Source organism: Sparus aurata, chromosome 3, assembly GCF_900880675.1.
Source record: "Sparus aurata chromosome 3, fSpaAur1.1, whole genome shotgun sequence".
Lineage (NCBI taxonomy): Eukaryota > Metazoa > Chordata > Actinopteri > Spariformes > Sparidae > Sparus > Sparus aurata.
Genome location: NC_044189.1, coordinates 8,605,648 through 8,628,773, shown reverse-complemented (window position 1 = coordinate 8,628,773; position 23,126 = coordinate 8,605,648). Strand labels below are relative to the sequence as shown.

The window sequence follows — 23,126 nt, the reverse complement described above, 5'->3', positions numbered from 1 at the left end:
GTCTTTGTCTACTGAACACAATACACTTGAAATATATAGTAGGTGTCAGTGAGACTATGCTTTCCTCTGTCTATTTTATTGCTTTTCTTCTTATGAATTACTCTGTAAGATACCAATAAAGTCGAGATGGTTGCTAGAAATGGTTTACCAGCAAAAAAATCGCTGTTTTCCGGTGCTAAGGTCACTTTTTCTAGCGATTTATAAATGACATTTCAGTATAAAACGTGGAGATGTTCTGCTTATTCCATTAATCACAAATGGCTGGTTGGGCACGCAGTACCAATCCACAGACACAACATACTGTTATGCACAAAATCTGCTTTCTAAAGACATTTTTGAAACGGCCGCATCTGTAGAAATGAGTCTGTGTGATTGGGCCTAAGATTTCGCGGACAGTGTGAGCCTGGACTTTAAACTACATGCTAACATCAGTGTCTTCTGATGTTTAGCATGTTCACCATAGTAGTTTAAAGGTGCACTTTATTTTAATCAGAAGAGAAAGACCTTCACTGACTGATTTTCTTTATGTCCAAACAAACTATTGATTTCACAACCTCTCAAGTCCCCAGTTAAAAAAAATAGGGAAACTAAAGGAGTGTAGAGGGTTTTGGGTTTCAAGGGGTTCAGTTAAGACAAAGAAAGATCAACAAACAAAAGAAAACCTGCAGGTGTTAGGGTTAGGGCTATCTGAAAGCAAAGCAACGCACCTGTACACATTGGCCCTGATGCAGGTTGCCTGGTTGAATGGTGTCTGTTGCTGGTCACTCAGCTGGGTTTTTGAAAGCACACACACAACACTTCACTCAACTAGAAACATTGGGGCAGGAAAAGAAATCTCAATATGGCCTAAACCACCCAGAGTTTCTGGTTCACAATCAATGGGGAATGAGTCTGCAATGTGTCATAAGTCAGAATCAGCTTGGGAACTCTGGACGTCTGGGCCTTTCCCCTTCTCTCTAAGGCCTTAAACCTGATTGGCTGACAGGCGAATGCTCCAAGCTGCATACAGGTGACCTGAATCCACTGCAGTCAGTCCAGAGGGATTCTGACATTCAGCCAAAATAAGAACGATAGCAAGTACTGCACAACTGGGACTGCTACAATTCAGCAGTTGTCAAGATTTTTTCACTCTTAACTGCAAATGTGAATCTCAAAAGACAGAGGATAATCAACGTCATTCGGATGCAACATCTGGGAAACATGAATATTAAAACCATCCTTCATGGCAACAAATCCAACAAGTGTTGATATATTTCATCCTCTCGACCAAAGCTAAAACTGGCATCCAAGGAGCAACCCAGCTAGTGTAGTCTTGGTTGAGGTGGTCGCAAAGTGAACACGTTGGTGAATCGCTGCTCTTCAATACACTCGGAAAAGGCAACAAATGAGCAAAAGTATTCTGTCAAATTAAACAGTGTATTCAAAGATTGCTCTTTGTAGAGTTTAGTTTTCCTGATTGACAAAGAAACAAATAATCAAGCTATGAAATTTCGATTAATTTACTTTTGCTGACTTTTAATGAAAACCATTATGTCTTAAACTTGCTTGCCAAAAATCTCTTTCTCTGAGGTCTAGTGTGTAGGATTTAATGGAATCAATCACTCTACCCCTCGTCTCAGGTTTTCTGTGGGTGCTCCCACAAACTTTCCCTTACTGTTACTTCAATAATCTACATAAATATTTACAGTTCACAACCTCTGTGCTGATCTGCTCTGATTGTGTTTATATGGAGGCCATGCCAGGCTAGTGTCCATGTCGGGAGGAGGGATCAGGAAACCAGCTGAGACGATGGACTCCATAAAAGTGATTTGGGCTTATGGTATGTTTGTATTATGGTCTTGATACTAACTTAAATACATTTTACTTGCTTTTTCTAGCTTTAAAGTGTCTCGTAAAAACCTTAAATGAAATGAAATTAAGTGGCATTTTCACTGGAACAGTACATAACTTTTAAAAGTTAGGATTATTTGATAAAATTAAAAACAAATACGATGAAAGATAAAATATATATACTGTATACTGGGTCCTGACAGGCACTAATGTGAAAATACGAGCTCTCTTCTCACTCCGGACCCCTGAAACTCCCCCATAAACTGAGAAATGTAGCTGTCAAGAAGTGATATACATCCCTGTTACTTCCTGCTTTTGATCATCATTTATGACCGAGTGTAAAAGTGTTGACTTGCTGCAACAAGCCTGTTCTTTATACCCTGTTAGAATCTGATCACAAGATCAACTCCAGATGAAATATAAAAGGTCCATGTGGCGCTGTTATTTGTTTGAGCTCGTTCCCATGACTCTTCCTGAAATATTTCTGACCTTGTTTGTGGGGATGAAGGAGATCAGTCTTGTTTGGTCCCAGGAGGAGGCGGAGGAGGAGGCAGGATGGGGGTCCAGGCTCCTCAGTGAATATTTAAGATTTCACGTCATCCCGCTCAGCCCTCCGAGGGGCCGGGGACTCGAACTCAGCTGGATCCCGCTGGTGGAGGCTGTTAAAGTAATTAGACATTACTCTGACTGACAGACCACAGAAGAAGGAAGGGGGCTACGCCTCGCTCGAGACCCTGCAGCTTCTACAGTCTTAATACTCAATATTTATTAAAGTCATCTCAGGTCTTTAGTATCTGAAGGGAATTTACATTTGAGCTTTTGCCAGCTCAAAGCACTCTCTGTTTCTGTGGGATTTAGCCTGTTGTTACTTTTGATTGATGAGGAATATTCTAAAGAGGGTCACTTAGCTTAAATTACAAAAACACATTTGTCACTTGCTGAGCCAGGCTGATCATTTTGGTTTTTACGTCCCTGGTTTTCAGATATTCCTGCTCTGTCTGCCTCGATACGAAGACTGTTTAAAAGAAGTTGACGTAACCTCCACGTCTGAAAAGTAGAGCCAATTAGAAGTGCCTTAAAAGTGCATTTGTTTTAATGTCCAGCAGGGTGCAACTCTACTGGTTGCAAAGGTGGTCTGTATGTAAGCTTATGAAAAAATCACCCTACTTCTCATTTAATTTATCACCTAAGAATTTTATGGTCTCAGTCATTAGTAACAAGTCTTCTTCAATAAAACATAATGTTACTTTTATGATCTATGGTCCCATTGATAGTATAATACACAAAAAAGCAGTAAGGTGAATGACGGATGTAACCTACCTAGCTAGTTTCTCCTAGCGTGAGCTGATAATTTCACATTTGCTATGCTGATGGTACCTGATTCATCCCTTGTTCCTCCCCAGCTGCATCTTCTCATCCATATATAATAACTTTGGGCTCCAACAATTCAAGAAGGCGACAGCCAAAATGCCAAACTTCAACCCTTCAAATGGTACTCAACAGCAACAAGTTTGTTGAGTACCATTTGGTTGACAAAATGGTTCATGTGACGGTGGCTACATCCACTCCTTGTTTGTCAGTGTTTGTCTCTGTACCAGTAAAATGGTAATTAATTTTATTTATGGTGCACGTAGCACTAAAGATGAACTGTGTCCCTATTACTTTGTTTAATCAACTGACCCAGAGACTATTTCTTAATATAGTTGACAGGGACATCTGTGGTTTATCAACTTTGTTCTCCTGCCCTTTGTTTATTCCTGTTAATTTCCTTCGAAGCTGTAAGCAATACAAAGGAAATCCAATAAATATCCGCTGTATAAGAATTCTAGTAGAAATTTTGGATAACTTTAAACCTCTGCAAAATCTGCATTGTTAGAAACCATATGGAGTTGGTCCAATGTAGACAGTAATTGCATGCTTTTGGACAATCCAAAGAATTAGATACCTGATGAATTATGAAAACATTGCCATAAACCTGTCATAATTATTGATTTTGCAGCATTACCCACAATGGCCTAATAACAAACAGGCCAAAATTTAGGTGAACAGGCTTTTAACCTTTTTGTCTTGTACGTCAAACAAAAACCTTCATGCTGAGCTTTAAAAAACTTCACTGTGATGTATTTATTTTTTGTATTTATTCTTTTAAACTTTTTCAAACTTATGCTGTTTATTCATCTGTATTTGGTGCAGCACTTACTTACTTTAGGTGTTTCTAGATCATTTGTTCAAGATGAGCTTTCGTTTCGGGTTCTTAGAAAGTCCCTTTTTGAGAATCTACTGTATATCTTATCAATATTTGAGGCTATTTGAAAGGAAGATACACAAGTCTAGTGTTTTTAATCATACTCTGACTGGGCCTTATCGGGCAGTTGTTACAACACCAAGAAATGACAAACAACACAGTAGATTAGTTATTAGTTTCCAGTAAAAGGTCAGATTGAAATTAAGTCCACTTTCTGTTGAAGGAATCATTATTCACAGCTGCTGTTTTCTCTTCTTTGGACTGACGCATGACTGAACACACATGCTGGTTTTCAACAACTCAACAAAATCATTCATTACGATCAGGGAGCTTCCCCCTGAGAGCTGTGGTGATCCACTTTTGGACAGTTAACGTCCTAAAGGGAAACATTTGCATGTTAAGAGTCAAACTCAAGAGTATTTGGCAGCAAACCAGATTCCTTTAAGCCCTATGCCGCAGTTTGCACTCTACAAATTTGCGGTAAATCACATATCTTGACTCAAAAATACAAGAATGACCTAAACACTATACAGTTGACTCATTTTTAGTTTAACTGCTGGAATCCTGTTTGGCTCCAAACAGCGCAATTAAAGTTTGCCTTGGTCAATTCTTTCCAGATAATTTCCTGGAGTGGCAGGAAATGAAACAAAGATTTTGCTGTTAAGTGGTGAAACACATATTGTACATTCATGCCTCATTACTCACACACCCTAAAGTTAAATGCGTGGAATGTATTCTGGTGTGAGTTTCCAGCCAGATCGCATTACGTAGTGGGTGATGTTGAGCAGTTTGAATGTGACTTTTGAGTGAGTCATGTAACCTGGTCTCAGTCACGGCCTCGACAGTATCTGTGTGTTCGACGGCTGAAGCAGACGTGGGAGGAGACGAGGAGATAATGCCACTGGGAGAAAATGTGCAGTTTGTCTCCCAGCGTGTGTTAAAGCTCAGTGCACTGTCATTAGCTATGAATCACAGACAGGTAGTCAGGGGAAGACACCGGCGAAACCTGCTCATGAAGAGACACCTCTCAAAATGATATCTGCTTCTAAAAGCAACAAAGTTGTGAGAAAAGTAAAGTCCTGAAGAATTTAAAGCCATTCTTGCAGCTCTGCTAGCCTGTAAATTAAACTTAAAGCTAACCTCAGCATACTAACTAAATGACACTATAGATGAGACTCACACATTCACTTCAGTAGGATGGTTCCTCTCAGGAACATGAATGTCTGTGCCAAATTTCCCAGCAATGCATCCATTTTCTTTGATATGTTGCTACAAACTAATCATACCAACCATACTAATGCTCAAGGAAAGGCTGGGGGATCAGTAGGCTTTATTTACAGCATATAAGATCACCAATTTATTAGAAATGTATCCTCCTGGGACCATGAATGTCTGCCAGATTTCATAGTAGTGCATCCAATTGTTCACAAAGTGTGCTAAAAAAACATTTAGGTCAGCCTCACTGGTGCAAAACCAAAAAATTGGGGTATATATAGAACTTATGAGATCACCAAAGTCTTTAGGATTCATCCTCCTGGGACAATGAATGTCTGCCAAATGTCCCTGCAATACATCCTTCAGATGCAATATGGTGGACCAATGGACCAGCATTGTCATCCAGACATACAGCCAACTGCCTGCTAGAGAAACAATAAAAAACGGCTATTGTGTCATTCATAGCTGATGAAATGTGACTCTGGAGCCGTGGTGGAGCGGGATGAAACTGAGGAGTGCATTCCAGGGACGGACTCATCCCAGCCAGTCTCTCCATCATCATGTTTGTCAGCAGCTCTGCTTCCTCGGGGCGCCCGTCTCCATCCCCCCATGTGGTGATGTTTCAGACCACTTGTGACTAATGTGCTACTCATAGAAACATTCAAGTACTTCCAGTTTTGGATTACTCTAAGGGAACTTTAAAATATGTGTTTTGGATCCAGCTCAGGAAACACGGAGCAATGGCTCACTAAGACAGCCTCAAAGAAAATAGTTTGACATTCAGGAAAATCTGCTTATTTGATGTCTTGCTGATTGATACGACTTTAATGTCTGTCTGTTAAATATGAAACTACAGTAGCGAAACAACAGTAGCTTATATAATGCTCGGCTGGAATCAGGTGGAAACAAGGTAAAACATCCTCCAAGCATCTTACTAAAAGTGACGTTCGTGTAATATATACACAAACTGGAATGTTATAAGTTGTGGTTTTGTTGACCCTCACCTTTAAAGGGAACAAACTGTCTTTAGTATTAATGCTTCATATGCTGACAGACATTAACAGAGTGGTGTTGATCTTCTTAACTGATGACAAGAAAGCAAACGACTGAATTTCCCCAAATGATTGCAGAAATGCAAAGAAACTGCTGAAAGTTAGATATTTCTCTTCTGATTAGCATTTCTTCAACAGAACTACATGATGCACCTTAAAAGCAATGAGTAAATAATTATTATGTATTCTATTCTCCTCACCATTCCCCTTTACCTGTTAATCCTCCATTCCTTTGATTTTATGATAGGGAGTATATTCCTTGAGTCACATATTAATTCCTAAGTATCTACATCACAGGGTCATATATGCACATATCCTGTTATGTAATTTGTGGGAGACTTGCTTTCCTAACTGGACACTAGATTTCGCCACAGTACATTAGTAACGTCCTCAATGACATAAAACTTTAAGCTCGTCCTTTTTAAATTGCTTCTACCTTGAAACCTTCTTTGTTTTTTGTTTCTACACTTGAATTGTTCTTTCGGCGCTTTAATATTTTGTGAGGAACATGGTGTTAGATCTTCTTGTATCTAATGTGCTATAATTAAAAGTTTTATTACCATTATATAGTCTATAATCACTGACATGATACCACAAATTGCACTCGAGTTTTTGTGTATTTGATACAAGTTTGTGTTGTCTATAAACATTCAATAGAAAATGATTGCACAGTATTTATACAAAAAAAAACTATGACAGCTGGTTTAAATGCCCAAATGAATAAATGAATAAACATGAAAATATAAAGTATCCAACCTTATATGTCGTTATTCACAGTAAAACCAACCATGTGCTTTGGCGCTGCCTGCTGAAAAGTTTGGATACTGCATGCCGACTGCACGTGGATGACAAGTTAAAAGCTTTAACTTTCACAAACTTTTTGTTGGCCTAATAGTATAAAAGAAACAACTTTCCTCGAGTTTAAATAATCTATTTGTTAAGAAAAGCACGAGATATTCTAGTTTGCAGCTGATAAAATCCAGACAACATTGTGTAAACATGATGCTGTCATTGGCTTTTGCTCTGAGAGCCTTGTTTATTTAACTATTTTCATAAACTGAGAGAACTGTCAGGAGAGAATGTGCTTGCTGTTCTCTATAATAGTTAGGTAAACACTGATATTTAGACTGTTCCATCATATTACTTTTTATGGATCACATGTGTGGGAACAAATGGTCAATGTCAAAGTTTCGCTGACATGCATCCGCCAAAGAGAAACAAAAATTTTGGCTGAGCCAATGCACAACATCCAACAATCCCCCAACTGCTGCGATGATTGATGCAAAGCACTGCCTCTACTAACAAACATTTTAATTAAAAACAAAAACAAAAAACATATTCACGTTACTGGTATTTTTTATTTTTTCTGAAAAACAAACCATGTAATAAAAGAATCCGGGGTATTCGAGGGTTAAATGACCATATGACGCTTAACAAAAAGCAAATCTTTCTCACAATGGAAACATGAAAATGATCTACATAATAAATACAATCTTTTTTTTTTAACACTATACAAGATGGTGTGTTACTGGAGCTTGGCCTCAACAGGCCTCAAGTAACATGCAACACCGTATTTTCTACTTGATTGGTAGGTCAAAAAATCTTAACCGTGACCAAAGGTAGGTGGCGGGGGGAATGTTTCAAGCAATACACACAGTACAGGCTCAAATATGACAACTTGGAGAAAAAAAAAAATGCAGAAAAAGTTCACAAAGTCCAGAAATCTTGTGTTTCTTTTCACGTATCATCATGTATCCAAGTGTTCCAGTCGTCTTTGTTAAGTTGAGTAATCCTGCAGGAGAACAGAGGACGGAAAAGATGAGAACAGAGGGAACACAGATGGGGTTTATTTTAAGCAAAAATTGCCAAATACTTGCCAGTTATAGCTTCTAAAAAGTACAAATTTCATGCTTGTTTCTTTCATAGTAAACTGAATATCTGGATACAATATAATCTTTCCACTATTTTCTGATGTTTATAAATCAATTAAATGAGAGAATAGTTGCCAATTTAATTGTTGATGAATGTAGTTTTTCGTTGCAGACCAAATATAATATAAATAGATTTTTAAAAAATCAATAAAACAAATAAACTCAACTTACAGCTCTCGGTTTCTTGTTCACTTTCATGTCAAATCTGCGAGAAAAAAAAACAGTTAGGTGGCATTAGATAAATACAACAGATAAAGAATTAACAAACCTGGTATTGATGGAAATTATGGTAAAACAGGCAATACCACTACTGTATCATGACGAAGCCTAAAACAAGCCCATAACAAGAACGCTAAATGCCGATGTGTTTGTTCTTGTTTGTGCACAAATCTGTTGTCAAACCAACATCTGACAAGACCAGCAATGTTTTTTTATTCAATTGCTGGAATTGTGGAGACACACTTAAAATGAACCTGGGGCAAGGAAGATATGGAAATACCCCAGTAACAAGCAGGAATACCTAATGAAGTTTAGAGTGCTGGATGCTGATGTGCATTCAAAATTAAAGAAAGACGAAGTAGTGTTGGACATGCAGTATGATTGAATAACTAGCAGGCTGAAACTCGAACTCTAGGTCAACAGAAGCAGACAGAGAGCAGGAGAAACGGTGGAAAAGTTGAGGATGGGGTTTTAGAGCAGGCAGGATGTTAACATGACAGGAGCAGGAAGTAAAATTCAGACTTACTCAAAGTCATAATCAAACATGGCAGAAGGACTGGGGGGAGCGGCATTAGGGGAAGGAAGAAAGCAGCAGCTGTTAGTTTACCAACCTGAGTCTAAAACCCTACGACTACTTTATACTGCAGTCCAGACTTTACTGAGTGAGAGAATCACTTCTTCACAGTGAGTTAGGTGGAGCACCTGCTGTGTTAATATGTGGTTACAACATTAAAGCCAGAGTCAGGAAAAAACTGGTCGACATTAAACAGGTGGGTAAAACAGCAACATTTAACTCTGCCAAGGAACTTATTAAATCTTCTTTGTGTTGTAAAAGTGTAAACAACAATTCAACTAAACTAACCAGTCATTTGTTAACCTTTTGTTCACCCGATCAGAGTAATTTGCCTGTTGTAACAACTAAAACAGAGTTGGATTCAACTATTAGAAAGGTATGAAGAAAGAAAAACAAACTGCAGCTGCCCAAAAATTAACATCGTCTTCCTGGAAATTACATTTGAACACGCACAAGTTTGCCAAGAGACAATGGGGGATGAAGAATGTTGTATTTTCCATGTTTATTTTCCACAACACAAGTGCTGGAAAGCTGTGAAAACTTCATTTTAGATTTCAGCCACTGTGGTTTATTTCTCTTGAGCAAAATTGGGTATACTTACATGAACTTTTGTCTAATTTGTAGCTGTTTCTTAAAGAGGTCAACGTATTTTACCTCTTCAAGTCTCTGAAAATCCTCTAAACGATAAAGGTTGAAAGAATACATTACCCTATCTCAAGCTCGCTTAATTGCTTATTGCATTGTAAGTCTACTCAGTCAACCACCTTATATTAGTGTTTACTCACAAATCATCTCACCTTGAATTCCCTTCACTTCTCTCTCCTCCTCCAGCTGGCTTGCCCTGTGTCTTACTGTCCATCTTTCCTTGTATGTGTCTGCTCTGTCAGCTTTCTTCATCAGCAGTATGTTTTATAAAGTTGCCCAGAAACAAGCACTGCATTTTGGATTTTTCACACGCGATTCTGTGTTAACAATAGCAAAGAGCCGCACGTGGAGGAGGCTTCTTGTTAACGATGCAGTCCTGTACCAACCAACATGGTACAGGACCAGGTGCACTTGCTAGTTACAAAACAGTGCCAGTGCAGTGAACAGACTGAGCTCCTTAATCACGAAATCCTGACATTGGGTGTCAATAAACAGCACAATCAGAGGAAATAAGTGTTCCCCGAAACTTAGTTGTGTACCTGTGTCTGTTTTTGTTCTTCCTCTTCTTGTGACTCCCGTGATGGCTGCCTGAGGAGGATGAGGAGGCTGCCTTCTGAGGTTTTAGGTCCTGAAGCGTTGAGTCCACGTCCTCCGTGTCCTCCTGGCTGGGCTCGTTCTCTTGGTTCTGGAGATCTGGAGAGGCGTCGCTTTCAGTACCACTGCCTGCTTCACCTTACGCATTACAAATAACAACATAAACTCAGTGTTGGAAAGTACTAAAGACTATATTGGAGACACTTTTTCAACACTGCTTGGCTTGAGAAACTACTCACGTTTTTCATTCATGTGATCTGGTATTCCACCAAGTGCACAAACAGCCTGCAAATCCAAACCGAGATCATGCTTAGCATTTCTTTTCTTTCAACTGAGCAATTAAGCAACCAACAAATTTTGCTGAAAAATTTCAGTGAGAGAGGGACTTACTGCAACTGATGTGACAGATGATTTGCTGAACAAACGCTCTGCTTCCTTGAATTTCCTATTCCTTCTATCAGTCTTACTATTGGAGTTCCTGTTAAAAATCGCAGACATACAGTTAGGTAAGTGGCTGTGATCAAGCAGAATGACAGTTTACAGTCAATTTTCACATAATAAAATACACTTTTCATACACGCAGCCTTAAAATTACTGTGTGTGACACTTACTTTTGGTTGGTGAGGTATCGGTCCCATCCTCTGATGATGTTGCCATACATCTGGGTGTCTTCTAGGTAGCTGCCTTCAAATGCATATATTTGTCTTTCCAAGTTCACCAGCGTCTCCTAAGACAATGAAGAAATTAAACTTGGATTAACTGAGAAAGGGGAGTAGGTTTGCACTGATGATCAGACAGATGTGTAGACATGTTTTTCCTACCATTTATTTAAGGTTAATTAGCTGTTATTTTGGATAAGGAAATGATGGGTGAGATAAAAGACATCAAATGTAACAATCTTACTATAAATCCTTCCTTTACTGTTTTCGTTTGTTTACTGCTGATCTTTTTATTATTCATTGTCTTGTTTGTTTTTTACCGTTTTCAATTCCTGTTATGTGATGTTGTCCTCTTATGGTCCTTTACTGATTTTATTTATTTCTAATTTTGCATTACTTTATCTGTTGTATGGATTTTATTCCCTTTATTTGTAATGACTTATTCCGACTTTTTATGTTGTACACATTTTCTGTTCTGCCTTCTCGTTTAAACTCAACTTAGTCTTACTTGTGTTTGACTTGACTGTTGACTCAAATGTTTTGAACCTGAACAGGTGAACCAAAGCCAAACAAATCTGGATGTAGCTACAATACACCCGTTAACATATCGCGAGAACTGCACCAAGCCGGGCGGCGGCTTAAAATTTTAGCCATGCTAACTCGCTAGCATATTCGGATAATAACGCTGCAACAACGCCTGTTAGCGCAATAATCTCTAAAATAATCAAATAAAATTTTCTCGAAAAGCTTGTGAAGCTTGATTGTGTTCATTAAACATGGCCAACAGAACCAGGGTTAGATAATTCGTTGAAAAAAATGGCTAATAACGTTATACTCGCTATCAGTAAAGGTAGCTCGCTAGCCGAGTTAGCAGGAGCTACTAGCCCTACTGGAATGAACTGTGCAGCACTTAGCATTAGCTAGCTAGGCCTCGGCTAGCAAACGAGCGCCGACATTAAAGTTACAGTTAGCTGTAATTCTCATTGCTAAAACACACAAAGTCGTTTTCTTCTTGTATGAAATTGCGGTAACTTACAGCAAGTTCTTGTTTCCTCTTCACCAGCTCAGCGAGCTCCCGGCGGGTATCCGGGATCTGTGGCGGGGTCGTCTTCGCATGCATCGCCATGATGGATGTAGCTTTCTAACCTAGAAACAAAACAGAGGCGGGTTGGTATAAAGCGACCGACAGGCCGCCATTTTACCGACAGAGGGCGCCACGAGACAACAGGAAGTCAGATTCAACCAGCCTGTTTTTAAGTCGCCATAGCAACAGAAAGTCTTTTCTGATATCAAGCTGAACCATGGGGAACATGTACCGATTTAATAACAGTGAGTCAAAGTGAGAACTTATTATCATTATTAATGTATCTTTAAATATATAATGTGATATTATTGTTCTTTTGGTCTGACAGCTGATACAAGTCCAGCCTCAATACCATCAAAATACCAAAGAGTGGTGATAATAACTCAAGAGAAAAAGGGGTTTTCTTCTCAAGCGAAGAGATTTCCCTCACAAGACTGTCTGGTAGGGGGATCTAACTCCTTAATAAATCAACAGCTTAACATAACTGACGGTGCAAAATAAATGTGATGATGACATGTAGATTATTTGTTTCAGAATGAAAGTCCGGGACCGGGCAGTTATGACTGTGTCTCCAGCGCTGAAGTCAAAAGTCCGTCCTTCTCAAAGAAAGGCACCACAGGCTTTGTTCCATCCAAGGTCATGTCTCGAGTTAGTGGATGAATTTTGTAAAGACATTCGTGGTCCATAGAGGATGAACCTTTCTGACAAGGGCATATATTAAAAACTTTAAAGTCTTTAATTTGATTATTTTTACATGCCTTTTAAGATTCCCTCACAGTGAAGTCATACAATTTACAGTTAAAATCAAATACCACCCCTGTCAAGATGACATAACCTCATTGACAGGGTTGGCCTCAATCCTAGCCTAGTGTATATTCTGCTTATTGCCTGTGAATACGTCACATATTATCATAAACACTAACATTACCATCTCCTTTTTAATAGGCTGCTAGACCGTCCAATAACCCACACAGAAGCAGCCCAGGACCAAACGCATACAACCTACAGAGCTCCTTCGTAGACAAGCATGACTTCAACATTGGATCGTCCAGAGTGTTCAGGTTGCCTGTGGCTTTGCAGCTGGATGGTCCGAAGTACGAAACTCCAGCCCCGAATCAATATGATGTATGTTGGTGAATTACACAAGTTCTTTAAAAGACCTCTGAGACTGTGTTGTGCATCCTGTAGTACATGTTTATCTTTCTGTTTCCTCTGTATGACAGGTCAGCTGTGGTAGTACACCAAAGAGATTCTCCTCTGTCGTTGGTACATCGGCTTTCCTGTCAAAAACCAGCCGCAACTCTTTTTACCCAAACAATAATGTGCCATCACCATGTAATTATTACCTTCTATTTCTCTAAGTTCTCCATGTAAATCCATGCATAATATTCCTTTAATTTGTTGATATTGGACATTTTTTACCCCCCAAATTTCTTTTTTTTTCATTCTAAGTAATTGCATTTAACCTAATTGCAATCTCACATCCCATATTTGTTGAAGGTCACTATGAAGTGAGAAACAGTGTAATCCAGCACGACACCAAGGCCATCGTGTCCCCCTTCAAATCAAAAACTCAGAGAATCCCTCCTCCTGTGGACCACCGTGTACCCGGCCCAGGGGCCTACAGTCCACATCAGACCCCTTCACCGGAGAAGAAGACCATCCAGCCGTGAGTTAACATTCAAATGTTTGTGGCTTTTGGTTTGTGTTCACTTGTTTCTTTTGATTGTTTAATAATGTAAATCCTGCTAACTGTGTTTCAGGAAGGGGTATTTTTTAGCGATATCAGCGCCTCCTCTCAATGTTCCTAAGTTCCCTCCCTTACCAGGCCCTTGGAAGTACTACATAAGGAGTTATAACTGCCCGCCTAAGCATCCCATCCCCACTGCTGCGTTTGCATCCAGAGCTAAAAGGATATCCCAACGCTCATGGGCCGCATAAAGCCACAAACAGGTAATAGAAAGAAACAAATCCAGTTAATAAAACATAGAAAATATCCATTTTACAGGATATTTTAGGTGTTGGTTGGGATGTATATTAATTCTGTGAATAACTAGACAAATACATGTGATCTATCCAAATCTGACTATAATTGTGTATATTTCAAGATTCAAGTCTTTATTGTCATTGTGTTAAACAACGAAACAGCGGAGAATCTCCATGAGCTTAGTGCAAAAATATAATGTTACTAAGAATAAAATAGTCTTTAAAAATAGTTGTTTTTTCACACACTCGTTTGCTCATTGTAGTCACATGCTCATTTGTACAGCTTTAAATTGGGATTAGACTACGTTTGCAATAAATTTGCATCCCTGCTGACTTGCGGGGGCTGTTGTTCAAATTGAGTGTGGAAAATGTAGGGAATTGCTGACTTAAATACTGTATATCTAAATGAGGCAGGGGAGGGAAAAGGAGGTGCACATAAAAATTTAATGACAGCATTTCATCAGAAGGTAACTTCTGGAATCTGCCTAGGATTTTAGCTTTAACTGTATTGCCCACTTTTTTATATGTCACTGTATATCTACATATTAATGGTCTTCTTACCTGTAGAGCAAAGTAATCATGCTTAGTTGCAACTAATCTGTACATGTTATGTTTTAGAGTAGATTATTTCAGTTGCTCCTGTGATTGCAAGTATGAAAGTGTTAAATTGAACCTTCTTTCCCTTTTTCCAGGTATCTTTAATCCACAAATTTTGCCGAAGCAGACTCTGGAGTGTGGATTCCTGTTTGAAGCTTTCAAGGAAACCTGCACTGCAGATGCATAAAAATTTCTACCCACAAAAAACTGATTATCTGTATCGAAACGCTTCTCTGCAAGGAGCGGTCTTGTCTCTCTGTGTTTAAATGTAAATGGGTTCCTGTCTGTGACATTTTTCAGTGTTTGTTGAGAAAGAAAGGATGAAAACTAAATGTTTGCAATCATTTAGTCTCTGTTTCTATGTTTAAGCAGGCCAGTGAGAGACTGATGAGATAAGTTTGGAGGATGAGTCATAATCAGAACGTAAGGGAAACACCCAAACACTCCAAAAGCCATATGTTTCATCCTCACCCCAGTTTCCTGATGCTCTCTGCCGCAGATGATAGAGCAGCATTGCTGCTGCAGTCCCCAACAGCTGCTGGTCCAGTCAGTGGTACGCCACCACAACAGCTGAGAGCTTGAGATGACACCACTGTGCCAACTGCCAGAGGGCAGACAGAGGGGTGGAGTGTGACTGTATGTGAGCAATGTGACTGACTGGGCATGAGGCAGGGATGGTGTTCAACCCCAGAGACAAATGGACACATCAGCCACTCCCTTTATCCGATGTTAAATTGTTGGATCAGTGGCTACAACACTGTACTGAACTTGTGTTTTGATTTTTTAATTCTCATATTCTAAATAGAGAACTTAAACCCAAATCTGCAGCTCTCTAAAGCTATACAGAGATTTGCGGTGAGTTTCACCTCAATATTTATCTGTCCAGCTACAACCTGACTGTTCTGGGTCACTCTCTCGGCTCTCATAGTGTCGTTTTCACAGGAGCAAGCAGCTTTTTTCAGTGATAAGGCTCTAAAAAACAGGTCAATACCCGCTCAGCACCAAAACACTGGACAGACACGAGTAAGAACTAGATAGTGGAGCATTTAGCTGCTAAAGAACCAAATATTTCCATTAGGAGTTGGTGGAGACAAAAACAGAGCAAAAAGAGAATGAATATTGGAGTTTTATTAATCAGCTGGCCATTCCAAATCGATGCTTTTGCTGCTCGTGACTGCTGGATGTGTAAATCAGCAACTGTGCGCTAGCAAGTTTGGTATACCAGGATGGGTTTCATCCAGGTGCTACTGTTAGCTTCTTAGCTCAGGTAGCTGTGCAGCTAGCCAAATTTCAAGGGGAGTGTTGGTTTTAATGTCGCTGGCACAGGAGCTTAAAGAGGTCTTCAGATCTGGGGTTAGCTGGTTAGCATGCTAACTTCGGTAGATACCTCTGCAACACCGGAGTTTTCACTCTGCACAGCTGTTTCAAACATTGACGTGGTGATTTGTGTTCACCAGATGCAGCTAAAACCACAGAATAACACAACATGGTGGCCAAAGAGTTATCATCTATACTTTGTGTTTATTTCCATCTGCAAAGACAAAGGATGCGATCCAGTTCAAACCCCGGTGTCATCTGCTCCCGGGGAAATCACTTGGAGATTTTTTTTTCCCCCCAGCTCTGCTCACCAACTGCAGACATGCTTTCCTCCCACACTGTAGCAGCTGTGGTTATATTCAGACTGTGACTTCAGCAGTGTGCTCTCCAAATATGTGCACTCGCCCTGTAAAACCAAACCATTGTGTACTTGAGGGTTTTACAATGAAAAGAGCATTTTATAACTCCTCTTTTGCAGACAGAAATGTGCACTCCCCTCTGGTCAAACGCGCAGGGAGGATCCAGACGAATGTTATAAGTGTAACTGCAGGCTTTTTTTTTTTTTTTGCTGGTAGTCTTTTTCGTCGTGCTTTTGTGGTTGTGTGTAGGAGGGGCAATTAGCTGCATGCCTCCATGGGTTTATGGAAGGCTCTCTGAACCTCCCCATGTTTCTGTCAGGTGCAGGCAAGTATGGACACGCACTCCCTCAAAGGAAGTCTCATTGACCAAACCTTTCGGTGGAGGAAAATGTTCAAGGACACATCAATCTTTACTCATTCATCCATTTGAGCGCTCTAACCTGGTGTGATTGGTTAGATTTGGCTCTAAATGATGGCAATAACAGTCTGAGGGATCCTATAAAACTCATTTGTTTTGCCAAAGTGATGCTGCCGGCATCAGAGTGAAGAGCTTATGTCTGTTGCTTGGCAGCACATCAGGTACAATTCGTTCTGCAGTAATTTCATAAGTCTGGAGGTTTTAAAGGTTTAAAGACACACGGTGTGCTCACAGAGTCCTGGAGAATCAGAACACGATGGTTTAAATACACGAGGAGAACTGTTGAGGATTTTCCTGTCAGCATGTTCGTCGCAGCTTTTAGAAAGACATCGTGGGTCAGTTGGTCAGCTGACTGCAAGACTGAAATAATTTGAAATAACAACTGACGGACAGATTGCCATGAAATTAATACATTCATGATGCCCAGACAATGATCTTTTTCTCTACTGCCATAACTATATATTGCATAGATTGAAATAAAACTTGGGGTCCCAATGGTCTCCAAGCTAACGTTATCGAAAGTGTTGTTGTTAATGACACATGAACCAATCAAACATGCATTTTAGATAAACACGTTGCATACACGTTGAAAGAACATAATGAAAAAATACAAAATGTATGTAAGATGGTGTGTAACGCTGGAGTTAACTACTCGTTAATAACTGTAAAGAAACATTCTGATTCATTCTTTACTTTATAAGCAGCATTCTTACAAGCTAAACCAAGAACAGGAACATCTTAGACATTTTACCCGCTAAATGTCAGCATATCAGAATTTAGCCCAAAGCCACTGCTGATCCTCAGTTGAGCATGTCAGAGCAGAGAACATGGCTGCACACTCTTAGTCGTACTATTTTCTTATACGTGTCCTTTAACGCCTTGCTATGGCGGTGGCGGTGCATGCAGACCCTGCGGCAGTAGCTGTTATGTATTATGCTACTTTTTATGGACTCAGGCTGGCAAAACAACTTGATATTAGAGAGTGTGGTGCCCACAAAGACCCATCTCCACCACGACATCTCGGATCATCTCGGAGCTGTTGCACTCGATGGGTGGACTACATCGAGGACGAGGGGAGGTGGACTCTGTGTTTACCTCATTGATGATTGGTGCTCACATACAGTCAGAGCTGATGGACAGTGTTTTCCAGATGTCCTTTTGATATTAAGAGGCTGACCACATTATCATCATCGTTCACCCTGATGCAGATTCAAAAGACGCACTACATGTTGATGTATATTTTGTATATCAATAACTGTATAGATGTTCCTTAGTTTGTGTAGCATGAAGGAGTCTCCAAACTTTCATTCCCTTACACAACCCCGTGTTGCGTAACGATGAATAAATTACCTTGAACCTTTTATAGAGAGCGCGGCTGTCTGCAGATTTTGTGCAGTAGACTGTAGATAGATGGGAGAGAGACCTGAGGGGAACCTAAACGTTTTGACACACTGCTATCTGTGTCTGAAAAACCACCAGTGCAACAAAGAGGCCGTTCAACTGAGCAACAGGCACTTTAATATATTAAGCAATTTATTTACTTTGTGGTTAAAGCCTTCTAAATGTGACCCCAACCCCTCGTCTGACTTACGGGAGCAACATATTCTCGAAAAAACAACAAGTTCGCCCTGTGATCAGTGTCATCATCTGCCTCTAAACCTGAATGAATAGCAAATAAAGATAGAGTCTGTGGTGGCAAACACGGAAACACATTAACAAATACTTCATCCATCCGTCCGTCTTTTCCGAGACCAAGATGCTCCCTGCCTCTCCCCCCCGGACACTGTATTACATTTCCTGTCATCTCATTTTAAAATCTCATTACTGCATCAACAAATCATTTATCACCGCAGACTCCAGACTCAACAACAGGGCCGCTCGCTCCCTCACAGGCACCACCAGTTCAGATCCAACTCCATTAGTCCCGCTGGAGCTGCTTGCCTTCAACTTCCACGTGTCGCGGGGCGGCCTGCTGGATCGATTAGCTGTGTTTCAGCGCACCGCGGGCTATCTTTAGCATCCATGGAGAAAGATTTAGTTTAGATGGGTAGTCTTTGGGCATCAGAGATTTGAGTTTTTTTTCCTGGCATGTTTGATATAAGGCTGAACTAAAAGGAATAGTAAAGGGAAGGAAAAAGAAATCGACCAACTCCAGCGAGCAATATTCTTGTCAGGATGTCTCAAGCATCAGCCGCAACCCGAGTGTTTAGAGTCCTGAAGTCTGTGAAGTCTTTAGTGTCTTCACTAAGCTAAGTGGGTCATGCATATTTTATCTCTGCGGTAACACACATACTGTACATTTGGCCTTTTAGCATTTAGTATAGCTCTGACATCATGTTAGATTATCTATCCTGCTCCTCATAAGAGTTTACAATGAGTTTTTAAAAACATATATTGCTACTTAGTCTCCATCCTTGACATCCTGCCGATTAGAGAGAAAAAAAATGATGATGACCTCATGTATAATTAATCTGAATTTTGTATCCAAATGACCGAAAAAAGCGCAGGCAGTGTGACTCCGGTCAGACTATTTATAAAAGGCCCTCTTTTGAAAAATGAATGAGACGCCTCCTCAACCCAGGAGAAGCAACATCACCCTCCTTTGTCCCTCGTCTGTAGAAGAAGAAGTCACACTGAAAATTGATGATAATGTTGATATGATGCAATTATTCAATAAATGTCATATTTAGGTGTTCCTGGAGTGGGCTCAAAAAAAGTCCAACCCTCATACGACCGTGGTGTCGTGTACATTTCATCCTTCGTTTTCTTAATTTTGTCATCCCGCTGCTTCTCTTGTCATCAGATAAGACTTGGCGGCAGATTTCCTCCTGGAAGACTTGACCTCGACTGTCTCCTGCAGTGGCAGTAAGGTCACATCAATTGGTAATAAGGTTGTCACCAACAACGCCGTGAGCAGCATACAGGGAGATAATGCCCTGTCATATTTTTAATACACTGGAAAGATGATGTAGACCTTTAAGTGTGCAGCATTTGAGCTAATACTCCAGGAGAAATCATGCTTTTTGAACAATGTGCACATCATCTTTGGTCTTTTCATTGGTAGGATTATAGACACCTTTAAAAAAACACTATTCTTATTTAAAAAAAAAAATAGTATTCCAGTGATAGTCCAGTAAGAATTTATGTTTTCCTGTAATAACAAAGGCCTATTGCCTCTGGATGACATTAATATGTTAATATAAAGGTTTTTTTTTATAATGGATGACTTGTCATTGGACTAAAAATGCCTTTCCCTGTTACAAACTGTTAATTAAGTATGAGTAATTGCGGTAATTACTCATACAGTCCGTTTAATACTCTGTAATGACAACTCACCTCGTTCCAGGCAGCAGGGCAGATTTCAGCTGCTGGAAATCATCTGATGGGTCAAACCATGTATGTAGCTGTCGAGTACAGAGGACACTTCCGTCTTTTTACGTTGACTAAAACCGTCAGAGGCCTAAATGTGTTGTTTCACCTTTTGAAAACGTCGCAGGTGGATTATTCGATCTGGTGTTTGTCGAATAAATTAGTTTATTCCCTCGCGAAACAGTTGGTATCGTCCACTTGGCCGGCATGCGGTTTTTCGGTGCGATCGTCGACGTCAAGTTAGCAAGGGCGAAAACGAGGCTACAAACGGAAATGGAGCTACCGTGCCTTCAAAATAAAACAAAAGGGAGAAAATCCTGCCCGTGATACCTGAAACTGAACACATATTGATAATGTTCTATGAATAATCATGCCAACCCTCACGGTTACATGCCTTACAGCTGAGATTTTGGCTATGTTCTACTTTGTCATGAAGAAAATTCTGTGTCAAAAGCTTTTATTACAAGTTTTTGGTTGGTGTTTCTTGTGCGTTACACCATGTGATGGATTGTCATTTCTTTGTGAAAATCGGAAAAATAAAATATTAAAAATGTGTTTCAATGAAGCTAAAACGTGGTAACTTCTTACAGAGTGTGAATGTTTAACAACTGAAGTTTCTTTGTGATCCATTTCCCAGTCTGGGATCATTAAAGTAATTCTATTCTATTCTATTCTATTTACTTGCTATTTGAGGATGGTTTTCTTAGTTGCCATGGGGATAGCTCAACCTACTTGGTCAGGTGTTGACATTTTCCCAAAAATAATCTTCTATTCCAACAGCTGTTAGACTCTTTAACATAAACACAACATAAATTGTAATACTGCTGTTGTCTCTGTCACCATAACCAATTATCTCAACATCACAGCTATCACATATTTACAGGGTGCAACATTCCTGTGCAATTCATGCTCGTATCCTGTGCAATCAGATTGTCTCCGGGAAACTCCAAGCAATGGATGGATAAACAGACAGACATCCAGTAGCCTATGAGATGCATAAAAAACACAAAAGCAAACAAACAAAATAAAATGCTCACAAGAATTTGTATGAACAAGATATATTGATAAGGAAACACCCCGAGCGATTAAGTGATATTCAAGCCACCAGAACTATTAACAGTCATGACACATTATGTGCAAACTGAGGTTGTTTAACTGTACAACAGTTCATGTATTGTAAATATGATGTCCAGTTGGCCTCCTTGTCCGTAACTGTAAGTAACAGGTACGTAGAGTATAGGGTTTTAAATTGTGTTACTATTTTATTATTACTATTACTTTTTTCACTCTAAATTTATATTATTCTATTGTTGTCCAACTTGTTCATTTTTATCTATAACTCAGTGTTAAAAAAAAAAAGGCTTATCATATTTATTTGCTCCTGTCAAAACATGGCGAAGAATAGATTCGTTTTATTCTGGAATGTCGTACCGGAAGCAGTACTTCCGGTCCTTCACGGCTTGACTGCGGCTCTCAGGACTCACTGACGCTTCGTTTTCCTTTTTTTTTTTATTCCCGCACTGTAGATTTTCCTCTGAACACCCTCCGGACTGGACCGAGTCTCTTCATTCTGTCAGTTTAAACACGATTTCTTTTATTTTGTTAAAGATTTTAAACATTCCCAGCTGTTTCCAGTCGGACCCTGTTTCAGTCCCACGTTATCTTTTTTTTTTTTTTTTTTGCCTACTTTTTCTCTTCTTCTTCTTCTCCCGGTTGGATTTTACAAAGGGCGTGTTTGGGGCGATCTGTACCGGGAGTTCCATCTCCTGTACTTGTGCGACTCTGAGGAATGACAGCGACTGGAAAGGAACTGAGATCCGCCTAGAATGGAAACGATGGATTATAAGGAGCTCGGACATCATTTGGAGGAGAAGCTGACACTAACAGACAAATGTGAGTAATCTGTTACACTCAACAACCTTGGAAAAAAAAAATAAAAAATAAAAAATAGGTCATGAAAACCTTTACAAGAGAATTAAGGTGACATCAAGAGGTTCTGATTATAAACAGTGTTATTTCCCTTAATCTTTATTTTATTTATTTATTTTATCCCACCAGTCATAATGAAAGTGTCTTCTTACAGCAGCCTTGTTTGTGAAATGCGCCTTTACAGTCAACAGCTGCAGCAGCAATCAGGAAAAAAAAAAAAAATCTTACAAATTCAAGGTTCAATTATCCTTTTTGTTTTTAAAAACCTGGCAACCTGCTGTGATTCCTCCACACCAGTCAGCGGGTTGCCTGACCAGCAGCACAGATCCTGGAAATGCTGCACTGAAGCTGTTGGGCTCCATTACCAAACGCGTCAGTGGTGCACAGAGGAGGAAAAAAAAACATGGCCCACATAGCCAAGCAGTAGACACACCGCACATACAACCATCCTCCAGATATGTGTGGGAAAAACCCTTCTTTATTTATTTTTATCTCCCTCTGCTGTTGGAGGGAGTCGGTGTCTTGCTCAAGGGCACTTCAGCCAGCTGATGCAGAGCTCCAAACATCTGCATCTCACCATCTTCGTCGCTGCTCCACTGGTCCAGATTTAAGTCAGTAAAATCCTGATTGTTACGCACAAATAGGCTGATACGAGCAAGTCACACATCCTCTAATGATTTATATGAATTACTGTAAGCACAATATAAGATTTTTATGATTTTTTTGATGGCAGTCAGGGTCTGAGGCTCTGATCCTGCAAGTCATTTCTTTATTTCTGGTCTTATTTTCCCTCTGGATGCACAGTTCATTGAAATTTTATCCAAAAATGTCTCTTCTTCTTGCTAAAGGTAAAAATGTGCGATCAAAACAGCGTCGTAATGAAGTGCTGTGGTGCTGCAGGGACGTCCTGGCCTACGAATCCTGTTCTCAGCATGTGAGAAGACGTGTTTGTTTGACGCACAGACGAAAACAAACGTCACATCTTCATGACTTCATATGTACAGCGAATATTAAAATGATGATTCAAAAGTGGTGATTCCCACCAATCGGTAATCATATCCAGCAAAATAATGGCAATATGATTTAATTATTTTGACCATATC

At 39.8% G+C, this 23,126-nt stretch overlaps 3 protein-coding genes across 14 annotated transcripts in view; 2 read left to right on the top strand and 1 right to left on the bottom strand.

The window, feature by feature from the left end:
* Positions 1 to 2,355: 2,355 nt before the first annotated feature.
* Positions 2,356 to 12,170, bottom strand: meaf6 (MYST/Esa1-associated factor 6). Of its 6 annotated transcripts, none has more exons than XR_003983629.1 (8): positions 12,001 to 12,170; positions 10,917 to 11,032; positions 10,696 to 10,783; positions 10,545 to 10,590; positions 10,251 to 10,443; positions 9,864 to 10,028; positions 8,445 to 8,478; positions 7,681 to 8,134 (listed from the first exon to the last, which is right to left on the bottom strand). XR_003983629.1 is itself a non-coding variant. In XM_030412792.1 (8 exons), exons 1-8 carry the CDS (start codon positions 12,088 to 12,090, stop codon positions 8,120 to 8,122), a joined length of 612 nt encoding a protein of 203 aa, XP_030268652.1. In that variant the 5' UTR covers positions 12,091 to 12,170; the 3' UTR covers positions 7,681 to 8,119. The 6 variants fall into 6 exon arrangements, 5 of the variants coding, with proteins under 5 accessions (XP_030268653.1, XP_030268652.1, XP_030268655.1 ...); XM_030412792.1 differs by lacking the exon at positions 9,864 to 10,028 and adding an exon at positions 9,019 to 9,048; XM_030412795.1 differs by lacking the exon at positions 9,864 to 10,028 and adding an exon at positions 9,019 to 9,048 and having other exon boundaries at positions 10,251 to 10,404.
* Positions 12,137 to 14,975, top strand: stpg1 (sperm-tail PG-rich repeat containing 1). Of its 2 annotated transcripts, none has more exons than XM_030412789.1 (8): positions 12,137 to 12,293; positions 12,377 to 12,489; positions 12,583 to 12,684; positions 12,994 to 13,173; positions 13,272 to 13,383; positions 13,549 to 13,717; positions 13,812 to 14,001; positions 14,727 to 14,975. In XM_030412789.1, exons 1-7 carry the CDS (start codon positions 12,266 to 12,268, stop codon positions 13,987 to 13,989), a joined length of 882 nt encoding a protein of 293 aa, XP_030268649.1. In that variant the 5' UTR covers positions 12,137 to 12,265; the 3' UTR covers positions 13,990 to 14,001; positions 14,727 to 14,975. The 2 variants fall into 2 exon arrangements, with proteins under 2 accessions (XP_030268649.1, XP_030268648.1); XM_030412788.1 differs by having other exon boundaries at positions 12,583 to 12,696.
* A 6,616-nt stretch (positions 14,976 to 21,591) lies between these two features.
* Positions 21,592 to 23,126, top strand: part of LOC115578796 (MAP7 domain-containing protein 1-like) — a 44,246-nt gene continuing 42,711 nt past the window's right edge. For 4 of the 6 annotated variants that reach the window (XM_030411976.1, XM_030411974.1, XM_030411972.1 and 1 more), the window contains exon 1: positions 21,593 to 21,987. In XM_030411976.1, coding sequence (XP_030267836.1) covers positions 21,921 to 21,987 — 67 coding nt within the window. In that variant the 5' untranslated portion in view covers positions 21,593 to 21,920. Of the gene's footprint in view, positions 21,988 to 23,126 lie in introns of all 6 variants that reach the window. The other 2 variants (XM_030411975.1, XM_030411971.1) reach the window with 1 other exon arrangement.